General features: G+C 33.0%; 1 protein-coding gene across 1 annotated transcript; it reads left to right on the top strand.

Annotated features, from left to right (window-relative positions):
• Positions 1-5,232: 5,232 nt before the first annotated feature.
• On the top strand, positions 5,233-11,304 carry LOC106121905 (activating signal cointegrator 1 complex subunit 2 homolog). Its single transcript, NM_001312502.1, is given in 2 exon segments — positions 5,233-5,251; positions 10,103-11,304. Coding segments are annotated over 2 exon segments (1,068 nt in total). The 5' UTR covers positions 5,233-5,236; the 3' UTR covers positions 11,156-11,304.
• Positions 11,305-12,361: the final 1,057 nt, after the last annotated feature.

Raw genomic sequence — 12,361 nt, 5'->3', positions numbered from 1 at the left:
TTTTTAACTTTTAGAAGTAATCTGAAACAAATATTGTAACTAAGAAAACATTTAAAATGTTAAAAAGTAATAAAACATTTTTATTTTATTGCATTTATTTTCTTTCACTGATGACAACTAGATTTGGGCTGAAAAGTAAGTTGTGATAAATTGGAGGTAAAACTGAGCATTTAAGCAGAATAATGGAATGTGTTAAGAGAAAGGTAGATGGAATTAGTCAACAGCTTAAGTACTACAGCTGTCATGATATTTCCTGATACGTATTTAGGATCGACAAGTTCAATCTTGCTTCCGTAATATTAAATTTGTTGTAAACTTAAATGGAAAATCAGTTGAGACGCTTTAATTAGAGCTCGTCTGCATACCTTACCTTGATACATGTTAAACAGTTTAATTTTTATTAAAAGTGCTTCTTAATTACTCTTTACATTAAACAGTCATAGCTATAAGTATGCTGCAGTGAGGTGCATAACTTAGCACTAGAAACGACTCGAACCATTTCGAATAATTATTCGAGACAAGTAAAATACTAAATTGGCAGACAACGTGATCAGTCTGTACTTGGCAGCATTCCACCAAACGTTTGTTATTTCACACGAGTTCACTTTATATAATACTAGTACATAATGTATTATTTATAAGAAACGAGACAGCATGTGTCTTATTGTGTTGGCACGATTCAGCTTTTTCTTAATGCTGACATTAGGTTATATTGTTTTTAAAAGCTGATTTAAGAAACCTTGAAGTCACAAAGTAATAGTTGCTCCCGACTCTTAACTTTAAATCCTTTGATTCTAAAATATATTTATAACGATCAGTGTAGTCAACGATGAGAATAATTAAACAAGAAGAAATTCAGCCATGATGACCGAGTGTAGAGTCACTTCTTGTGAAATGATGTGTTCGACCCAGTGATTAAACACTTTATTTCACACATAAACCGGCGAAATACAACAATAGCCTTTCTAAAGTTATGCACGACAAAATATTGTTGATTTTATAACTAGAACAAAGGTATATTAACCTACTTTCGATTAAATTAGTCCCTTTAATTAGTTGTTTTATTAATCATCAAATATATTTCTAGCTTGTTCTGAATTGGGCACCTGGCCAAACGGACCCATGGCAGTTGAAATAAGGCGATGACTGGTATATATTTGATATTAACAAGAGCGTTATAATTCCATCACTTAGACGGCGTGTGTATAAAAAGCTTTTAGACATTAAATGATTAAATTACGAAACTATTTCAAACGTTTTAAAGTAAATGAGAACTTGTTCGTTACTCGGATATCTGATAAACGGATACACTGGCATTAGGTCAAGGTTTCAAAGAATGTGTATTGCAATCTGAGATGAGTACTATTACATATGCACTATATCACCGCTAAAGGTACCTTTAGTTCCGTACGGCAGCCGACTTGACCACATCGTAATCTTGACACTTGCTCATTAACCATAATCGGATCGCGGTCAACAAATTGTGTCATTGTCGATGCATCTTATGAACCAATGACACCTTTTACAACTTACTTGATTGCAATTACATAATGTACTGTTTTGTTTTGATTTTTTGTGCGCGTGCGCAAGTGTGCATAATATGAATCGATTAATAAGACATTTTTTCCATATTTTACCGTATTTGCATTATATTCGTGTAAATTTTATTGTTTATTTTGTAATTTCACTCTTAGAAAATTAAATTGCTTCATTCATAGCTTTATATGAGAATATATGTCATGTTATAGTCGTATACATACGAGTATATATAGATATGTACTAGTCATAGTAAAAGTGAAAACTTGAACACTACATTTTTATGAGACTACTATGTAACTGGTAATATAAAAATGTCATAGAAAGTGTTCCATGAATAAAAGTATATGAGTTCTTTATAAACATGTAACACGTTATCTACTGTTTTTATATAAAATATAGATTAATAAACTAATGTTTTTTTTTATTATAAATGAAGCTTTTTGTTAAGCGAAAACTTTTAAAAGAATTCACTATGATTTATAGCAAACCCCAAGGCCGACACTCAAAGCGAATAATGCATAAAGTACTATTTCGTCTTGAACTTTACTGAATACTTTCAAATCACAATAGCTATATTAGATGAGGTATAACGTTCAAATTTCTCATTCATTATAACTGTAGCTTCAACTAACTAAACATACGGATGGAATAAGCATTTAACACTTATAATAAAATGTATTTTATTACACACAGTGTAAATTGGATCTCACTGTGATGTTTTACCGGCGCAATATACAGTAACACGAAAAAAAATACACATATCTAAATTCAACTATGTCGGCTTCTTAATTTTAGCTATTCTTTACAGAAGACATGTCTGGACACAGACTAGACAGCGTAGCTTGGCCCGTAAAGTAGTAGTCGACCTAATATAAAATTTTCAAAGTTGATGACATTTAAAAATACTAATGAAATGTTCTGTATTATAAACAGGACATTGACACCGGTCGTCTAGGGCTTCGTTCCCTTAGTAGTCATTACAAAATGTCGGTAACGGTGACGCGACGTCAACGCGACGTGCGACGACTGCTAACCATGACCATTGTACGCGTTTACTTTCCTATACAAAAATGATACAGTCACTATTCCAATAACGAACATCTTAGAGTACGTTTCCAATGTCGAAAATTGTGTAAAAAGAAGTTTTCAGTACTGAAACACATGGAAATACTGTTAAATGATCCAGTTATTTAAGATACTTCCTTGTGACGAATGTAAACTTGTCTTACAAGTTACAATAGATTTAAAAATATTATTATTGAAAAATGGTCAACAGCGAAAAAAATAATAAGCCAACGCTTCGTATATTTTGCTTTGATGTCACTTATATGGGTGCGTGACAATTAGTCAACAGTTTTAATTAGTAGGTGACAGAGTTAATGATTGATGCGCTCATCGCAACGCATTACCAATTCCGATTTATTGCATCTTCAATATGCTTGTATGCAGCTACTTTTACTTTTATATATGCAATTTCTTTTAATAATATTCCTTGTCTTTATAACACCAACTTACTTTAAACTTTGTTTTAAAAGGTTTTCGGAACTCCTGACACAAATACATTAAACAGTAATATTTAACTATGAATATGACCCCGTAACATATCCTATTGTGACAGCAAATAGAGTATGCGTCGTGTCGAATCAGAAGCGACTCATTGAAAAAGGCGATACGGGACAGGTAACGGAGTCGGTGGCTTCTTTCTTACCAAATGTCCCGACTAACAGTTAAGGTAAAAGAAATATTGCTTTAGTCTTCTACACCAATGTGGCAATTCCTTCTACGCATGAATTGAATTACAGGGATTGCAAGAAAGAAATTTCAAAACTACACGATATTAACTAAGTACAGATAGATGAGAAGGTGAATTCAGATATGACGGTTGATAGAGATAAGTATATGGCAGAATAATGTATGCCGATCCTCGTCGGCAAAAAGGCTACAGAATATGATGATTAGAGTATATTAATTAATAACAAAGTAATCCTATAAGGGTTCTGTTTTTTCCTATGAGATACGGAACCCTAAAAATTTGAATAAAACTTAGTATAATGCTTTATATTAAGACTTTAAAAATAGATAATTACGAGTTGTTTTAGCAAAGGAAATATTTATCTATTTGTTCATTATGGCTTCGAAAGTTACACGTAATTCTATTGCAGGAAAAAATTACAAATTATGCACCGTCGCAAGCGCAGACCGCCACAGCGGAGCGGGGAATGAACTATTATGGCTACACTAACTCTCACTCGCTCGTGTTGTGATGCTGTCGATACACTTTCCTGAGGCCTGCGTGACCGGACTACTACGCACTTGTTGCTAAAAACATTTCAATGATGTAACACAACACAATCACATATCTCATTGATTGAATATTTCAGAATAACGATTAGAATTAAATACACATACTGTTCTTGGATCGTTAAATAAGCAATTGGTACCTAAAACAAAGAAGTAAAAGACATTAAATATTACCACTTTGATGTTTCTGCAAACTTAATATAAACAAAGATATAAAAGCATTTGACATTATCTTGAACATTATAACATTTTTCTTGGACGTACTTTTGTTTTACAAACACGCAATAAACTATGTTGTAAAAGCAGGCAGTTAAAATATATATGCTACGAGCTACTGACATTTTAATATTTCATATAAAATCACAAAAATAAACATTCTAAATAATCGATTAACGTAAAAATTTATGATTGTTGCCACACGACATACCGCACGTCGCGACCGATTCGATTGAATTACAAATAGAAGAACAATGCCCATTTTGTTACATCATACCCTTTGTATGCTCATCTGAAAAGTCCTAGGCCGTAACCGTAGGTATCTACTGCGGGTGGTCATGTACAAAAACATATCGCCATCACTCTAATTGCCTTTGTAATAACAGAGATAACAATATGTTTCTGTTTTGGCAGTAGAAACGCACGGTAACGAGCTACAATCCAATACTTTTGGCACGCGAACAATGTGACTGATTCGTATCTATTTATTGTGTATTAAATATTTACATACATATTTACATAACAATAAAGAGATCGATCTTGATAGAAGACATCGAAATGTAACTCGATTCGTATCATTAAATGTTTTAACGACGACCTTGTTTAAAAGGACATACTGCAAGTTCATTATCGCATTAAAACATGCACTTATAAGTACACGACGCATATTAAATAATCTTTGCTGGTATACATTTCTATATTTTTTTATAAGATATAGAAACACACGGAAGTATTATTATATTATTTTATGCCAATAATATTTATTTCTCCATTTAAACATCGAATTAATAAAGGAGCATTAGGTATGTTTTAAAACAATATTTATCATTAAATATCGTGTCCAAATTTTATAATAATTGTTGTGCCTAACAAATAGGAAAAAACAGTTAAACATTAACACAAAAAAGTTGCGAAGCAGTTTTGAATTTTAAAATATATCGTAATTAATTGGATCGTTTAGCGGTATCATCAAGTTAGTGCAACCGATTTGTAATGTATTGTAATTTTGTAGGGTTTGTATGAGGTGAAGTGTTCGTCCGCAGTCGGTCACCTTGCAATAAAGTATGGTGGTCGCGTCTGGAGCAGGGCGAGAGTGGGCGACCTCATATAGCCGGCGCGGGAGGCGTTTCCTTTATTTGTTAGTTGTTCGTCGCGTGATTGTGTCGTGCTTCGGGACATCATGCGGACATTACTGGTGAGTACTTATCAAACGCAAGCAAATGTATCTTATCGTCTTCATTTAGTTTTTTTTTTCAAAAACAAAATTTTTTTTTTTAAATTTAGAAAAGAGTTTAATTAATTAGTTTAAGATAACTATCCAGGAGTAAAAATATTCTTATTATTTTTTTTTATTTCCAAACATACTGTAATTTGCTTATTAAGCGTCAATCTCTGTTTTATTTGCGAACTTGAAAGAACAAATAGAACAAATATTTATTCATTCGCTATGCGTGTCAGTCCATAAATTATAATGCTTAAATAGCTTTTGATATAATGTACCCGGCATTCAGAGAAGGTATTGATTTCGCATGACAGCCTTGAATCTATTGAAAAGGCAAGTACATACAGTTACGACTCTAACCTTTCAATTAATAAAAGAAAATCTTTTACAAAGTATACATATATATAAACAACATTTCATGAATATTAAGTAATTTGACTTCGAAGTTGCTAAGATACAATAATATCCGACAACTAAATACAAAAGTAAAATATTACAAGGCTTTCGAAAATTTTGCCCTTATTGTTTTACAAACCGTAACTAAAACTGTTTAGCAAGTGACATGTAAAATTAAAAAATAAGTTACGTAAAGCACGCAATGCCTGCGGACAAATTCTTCAACTTGGCACGTTACCACACTTGCTCAGTGTTACAAACCTGTCAGAAATAGATACATAGCTTTGATATGCGTAACTTACAATAACGATATTAAATATACGCAATAACGAAGCAAAAACTCAACCTTAATAACCACCGCACCCGCTTGTCCTAATAAAGTACTTCGATAATCGTTTAAGAAACCATTGAAATTCCGTAACAACAAGTAGCTTGATAATTTATATGAATACATTGTAAAGGCGACATTACGGTGAAAATTTTCAAGTAATGTTTTTTTTTTGGATTACTTACACATCGTAATATTTAATAAAATAATGTTTTAACCCGGATTATTATAAAAGAATACATTCTATTACTCTCCTAATATGAAATTGTTATCGAATGTTAATCGCATAGGTTATCAATACTTCAAATATAAACGTGTAATATTTGATCTCACTTAAATATTATACATAGTTAACGATATGCTACATAAATAATGAACAAAATCAGTCACCACTTATACGGCGATAAAACGCAGTACAAAAGACTTCAACGCAGCACATCCGCATTTAGTGTAAACGAGATTAGAATTAATATAATTCTTCCTAGACTAAATAAAGAGTTTAATTCGTAAAACTTTTACTTCGTGTTCTTTATCGAATGCAAAGTATTTGATTATGTAATGTTCTATGTTACAATATCAAGTACAAATTGCAGTGTTTATTCAACAATGATAAAAAATCATGGTCTTTTTAGCAATAGTATCCACTGTGCCGTCTTGCAGATTTCTATGATATGTCATAATTTAAACTTAAATAACTTCAAGAAATTACAAGTAAGTAATATTAAATAGTGGAGGAGAGTCGCAAAAGACAGACAACAATGGAAATGTTTCGAGAAGTCCTATGCCAAGAGGCACACTGAGATTAGGGACATCTTATAAATTTTTTAATACATATAACTATATAATTTCAAACAATTTCAGAATAAAGGGTTATATTATTATTAGTAATATTAAATAAGTGAATAAAGATCCGAAGAATTCATTTTACTTGAGAACAACATACACAATATGAGATTTCGTGTATGACATCTAACCTTTAGACTGCAATATCTCGTTCACTACAAATAACCCAAAGTGCTACTTTGAAGTACGTTAACATCATTTTGACAGTTAAAGCTTGTTCAGATTTGTCATTTCCATGTCATTGCGACACTTTAAGACACTTTCAGTACAATGACTTTGTCCTTACGGTTTTAAGTTACTCAACCCGTTGTTAGTTTTCTGCTCAGTTATTTCGGCGTTATGAAAACAGCTACATGCATGTAATGCATATGTATATATGTATATCCGTTACGTCTGGCTTCCACAGGAAGATCAGTTTTTGTTAATTATCGGAAACAATTAAGCTGTTTACATCATGTTTTATAATTATTTTACCGGCGTATTATTAATCAATTTAGTTAATCCTAATTTAATAACAGATATAGATAACTATGAAATGTTAGGCACATAGGTTATTAAAGTTATTTAATAGTTTCAAAAGTTCAATGTGTAAAGATACCTTTTAAATTTTATGTATTAAAAGTCAAAGAAAATTTTCGTATATACAAATTTTAATAATCGATTACACGTAGCCTTGACTGGCGGAAGTCTGAGTGGCCCAGGCGTCCTTACCACTTTCAGAACGAGGTTGCACCCGCCCTAACCTACACGGATCGTTTTAAATTCCTATCATGACTCTTGACGTAAGCCAAGTTAATATAAAATAAAATATCACCTCGTAAATACTCATAAAACAACTTTTCAGTTATCCAAAATAAGCTAACATTCACGCCAAGTGACATTTAAATGTTTAAACTTTTATATATAAATATTTCATCTTATATATTTAATAAACTTTTAATTTTCTGAATATATAAAGCGTTAATAATTTGAATATGAACTCGATACCTAATAATGCAGTTTATATCTTGACCTAGATAAACTACTTGTTTATAAATACTCTAGTTGCAATACATTCACATAGACAAAGGTCATGTTACTCACTTTGCCTGTACATTTAATTGATGTGTGCGTGCGTGATCATAATTATTAAAGTGACATGTTTTATTATCTGTTTCTTTTCCGCATTTCAGCTCAAGTGTACATCTAGATAACATAAATGCAGCAAAAACAATACCTTAGACGGAACATTAGTGTTTTAAAATTAAAATGTAGCATGGTCACGAGCCTGGCTTAGTATCATGCTTGATCTAATGGTAATTATGAGCAATTCTTCCGCGATAAATATAGATTTTATCGGCATAAACAATCAATAAAGTGCTCTTTATAATACATAAAAACTTTAAGTAAAAGTTCACGTTCTATGTTTTTACTTAATTTCAGATTTTATATGCAATTTGAGCGATAAACGCTAATTTTGAAACGGTAGTCACTCGGATATACTTAAAGTAAATTAATGTCACGGTATATACCAAAATTATGTCATATATGCATACAAGATTGTTCAATGAGCATAAATAAACCTACGAAAAACAACAATTATTGGTCTGTTGACTAGAAATTCTTAGAACTCCAGAACGGTTAAACGCATCTCGATGAAATTAGGCATAAATAGGCTACTAATTATGTTTTTTAATACCGCGCGGACGGAGTCGCGGGCGACAGCTAGTAATTTATAAATTCCTCAATAATTCAAATACCGGGCTCCTATTACGCAAACATTATTGCGAGACTAATTCGTATCTTTTAATTGTCAGTTTTGTAATTCTTGTTGAAGTTTTAAGTTAGATACCTCATTCGCACGCAATCTTATTCACGTTTTATAATTTTCTAATTTATGTTTAACAATTGTAATAATTATATAAAAGATAGTTATTCCAGGTAAAAAAAAGAACAGTTACCAATTTTAAATAAATGTTTCGAAATTCTTATACTTAGACTATTTGTTATATTTATTTACCATATTTTCACGAAAATACTTTCTATGTGTGAGTCTTTTCAGCAGTGACATTGACAAGCCCAGAATATTCAGATAAAATTTTAAAATAGCATATAACTTTTCTACGACCCTATATCAAAGTTTTATAGCTACAAATAAGCATGACCAACTTTATAACCTCTGACAAATAATAGTAATGTCTTAATTTGAATAAAAATTAAATTGGGTCACAGAGTAATTTAGCACGGTTGTAGAGCCGGTATATCAAGTCAGTCGTGTTCGACATGACTGCAATACAAGGACTAACACTAGAAAGTACGCTATTCATTCATTGTGCAATGTATAAATTAGAACTAAGATAACTATTTTTTTAATATCTTACTAATAATATAAATGAGAATGTTTGGATGAATAAATGAATGTTTGTTAGGAGGTATCTACGGAACGGCTCAACGGATAATGATAATATTTGGCACAGAAGAACGCATAGGCTCCTTATTAAGTTTTTTTTTTCAATTCCGCGCGGACGGAGTCGCGGGTGACAGCTAGTATCAATATATGTAAAGAATTAAACCTTTTTATTGACTAAAAATTAGAAACCCGGCTTATTATTTTTGTCAATATTATAACGGATACATTCATGAATAGGAAAGTCATCAGTTTATCTGTTTTATACATCAAGGCATTTTATTATATCGCATTCTTACACTTCAAACACTATGGGCGGACTCAAAGTTACTTAGCATTATCTGCCAGCCCACGTTATGATTAAAATTACTATGTTGGTAACGAGTCCATACTTGAAAATAATCGTTGCATAAGCGTTATTGAATTTGTTAAAAATGTAATAGCAGATTGTTATTTTATTAAATCATTATTAACTCCTGCAATAAGAGTTAGAGACTCTCTATTTTTTAATTTTTTTTATAACGTTGGATTCTATATTCCAAATATACATTACTTAACTAAGGGGTTACAATTCAAGTTATAATAGTGTGACGCAAACTTACTCACACGGCCTCATGGTGCTTACATCCGGGACATGACATTATAAAGTGGTTATTATATACGACAGTTCGCACAGTACTCTTGCACTCATGATCAAGGTTTTGGAAAACACGAATTCAACAATTCAAGACTAAAATTAGTTTATTTTAATTAAAAAATTTAGTTATACAGAAATATGACATTAATACATTCGTTTTTAAATTATTTTTAAGCATTAGAAACGTCAACTTATGTACGAAGAAAATACTAAGAACTTACTTGTATGTTTCAGATATGTATGCTGTGTGCAGTCACAGTCTATGCTCAATATGATTCGCCTACTCCACCAAGACTACAAATCCCCGGAGCCGTCCCGTTAGGCGGACCGCGGCAAGGCGGCTTCAGACAAGGAAGACTGCAAGCGACCGGACCGCTCCCCGGCGTAGTAAACAGAATTAGGAGACCTGGACTGGCCAGGCCATCGTTCAAATCTGTAGATGCCGCTCCCAGGCCGAGTCTACAATCTCTGGAGGAAACGGCAAAACCAGTCACCGAAGAACCAGAAGACGAAGTGGACATCAACACACCCACAGCTTTTGTTCCTAATGCTTTCTCTACAGCTGAGCCACAAAACGACTACTTTGACATCACTACTACATCACAGCCAAAACCACCAATAGTCTACAATCCCACACCTTTCACTCAAACAACCCCGACGGCGCCTAGACAAGAACCCGTCAGACCGACGCAGTACAGGCCATTAGTCTCGCCACAGTCGTTTACCCCACAAAGAAACGAGGCACCACGGCCGCAACCAGCGCGCCTGCAGCCGTTGTCGAGCCGCCCGCAGCGCCCGGCATTCCGACCTGAGCCCAGACCTTTCATCGATGAAGAGGAAGTGCCTATTCAACCAGTACGTCAATACAATCGCCAAGAACAAGTCAATCGTGCCCCTGTTAAAAGCGTTCCTCAACAGAAATACAGCCCATCAAATTCTAGGGAGAAGAAGCCAGTAGCCCAAATCATCAGAAAGTTCAGAGAGGAAAATGACGACGGAAGTATCACCTGGGGCTTTGAAAATGACGACGGATCATTCAAAGAGGAAACCATCGGTTACGATTGTGTTACACGAGGCAAATACGGCTACGTTGATCCTGACGGCGTAAAACGTGAATACAACTACGAGACTGGTATCCCTTGCGATAAAGCAAACGAGGAAAAGGAACAAAAGGGTTTCATTGACTACCAAGAGAACAAAGCCGTATTGCCCAACGGCATAACAATTGATCTCGCAGCTATGGGGAAGAAATCTAAGAGGCCATTCAGATCACCAAGTATTCACTAGATCTTAAGTATATTACAATATTTATTTTAGGAAAATATATTTTTAAGTCAACTTTTTCGTTCTATTTCGTAATAACTGTCAGTTGTATTAGCTGGCTTTGTGAGGTCAGCTTCAACTAACAAATAAAACGAAAATATAACCATTAAAAATGATTATGATTTTATTTTCATTACTTTTTCAGTGCTCCATTCTCACGCTTCTAAAAAAAGGTGCCTTACATTTGAAAGATAGCAAATTTCACTGTAAGAGATTTAATTTGTAAAGATAATTTTAATACTATCACATTATAAAAAAATCGCATATCGGTATAAACGCGTACAAAAACATGTTCAATGACTAAGGACTTTTTCAAATGGATATTGAACCTTTTTCCGTGTGCTCTACTTTGACTCTACTTATTACATACATTCAGATTTATCACATACCTCAGTTATGGTTCTGGAAGTCTAGCACTGTCTCGCAGGCCAAGTTGAGTTGGTGAAAACACGAATTACTAGCATATTATACACCCCACAAACCTAATGCACGCACTTTACTAATATCCTTTTACTGCAATTTTTAAGACAATTGAAGGGAGTAGACGACCGGATACACCATAATTAATCTGATACATTCGATATTATTGTCTGTCACACAGTTCATACTATGACAGACTCCAACGCTCAACCTGTTTGTTTAATTGTTAATGTGTATACATTTTTAATAAATAAATAAATTATTGTCTTTAGCTTAAGCTAAGCTTAAGCTGGCGGTTAACCGCCATGTCAACATAAGATTTACATTGTCATTTTGGAGAAGATTGAATTGTGTCAAAGTCTGATTAGCTTCGATTGCTAATCTCTTGCTAAAAAATCTCACTTATGCACTAATAAACACTGTTTTAATAACCGGTAAATACCTATTTAACCTACTGCAATGCAAAATAATAAACGAAACTTGTCGGTACTTTGACTTCAAGAAATACATACTTATTCCACTATTAATTATCTTTGATGTAAATTAATTTCGCGAACTACGACCATCGCACCGTTTACACTGGCTGTACTTTGACAAATTTTCTCTAATTTTTTTGCAAAATTTTCACACACGTCATTTTAATTAAAACGAAGGTAAATTAACTTTATCATATTGAGCCTAATGAAAACAACCGCCATAAATCAACATTTGTTTATCACTGATTGACATAGACAAATTTGACAGTTTGGC

The sequence above is a fragment of the Papilio xuthus genome, unplaced genomic scaffold, assembly GCF_000836235.2.
Source record: "Papilio xuthus unplaced genomic scaffold, Pxut_1.1 DF826933.1, whole genome shotgun sequence".
Taxonomy (NCBI): domain Eukaryota; kingdom Metazoa; phylum Arthropoda; class Insecta; order Lepidoptera; family Papilionidae; genus Papilio; species Papilio xuthus.
This window is presented reverse-complemented; position numbering and strand designations above follow the sequence as displayed.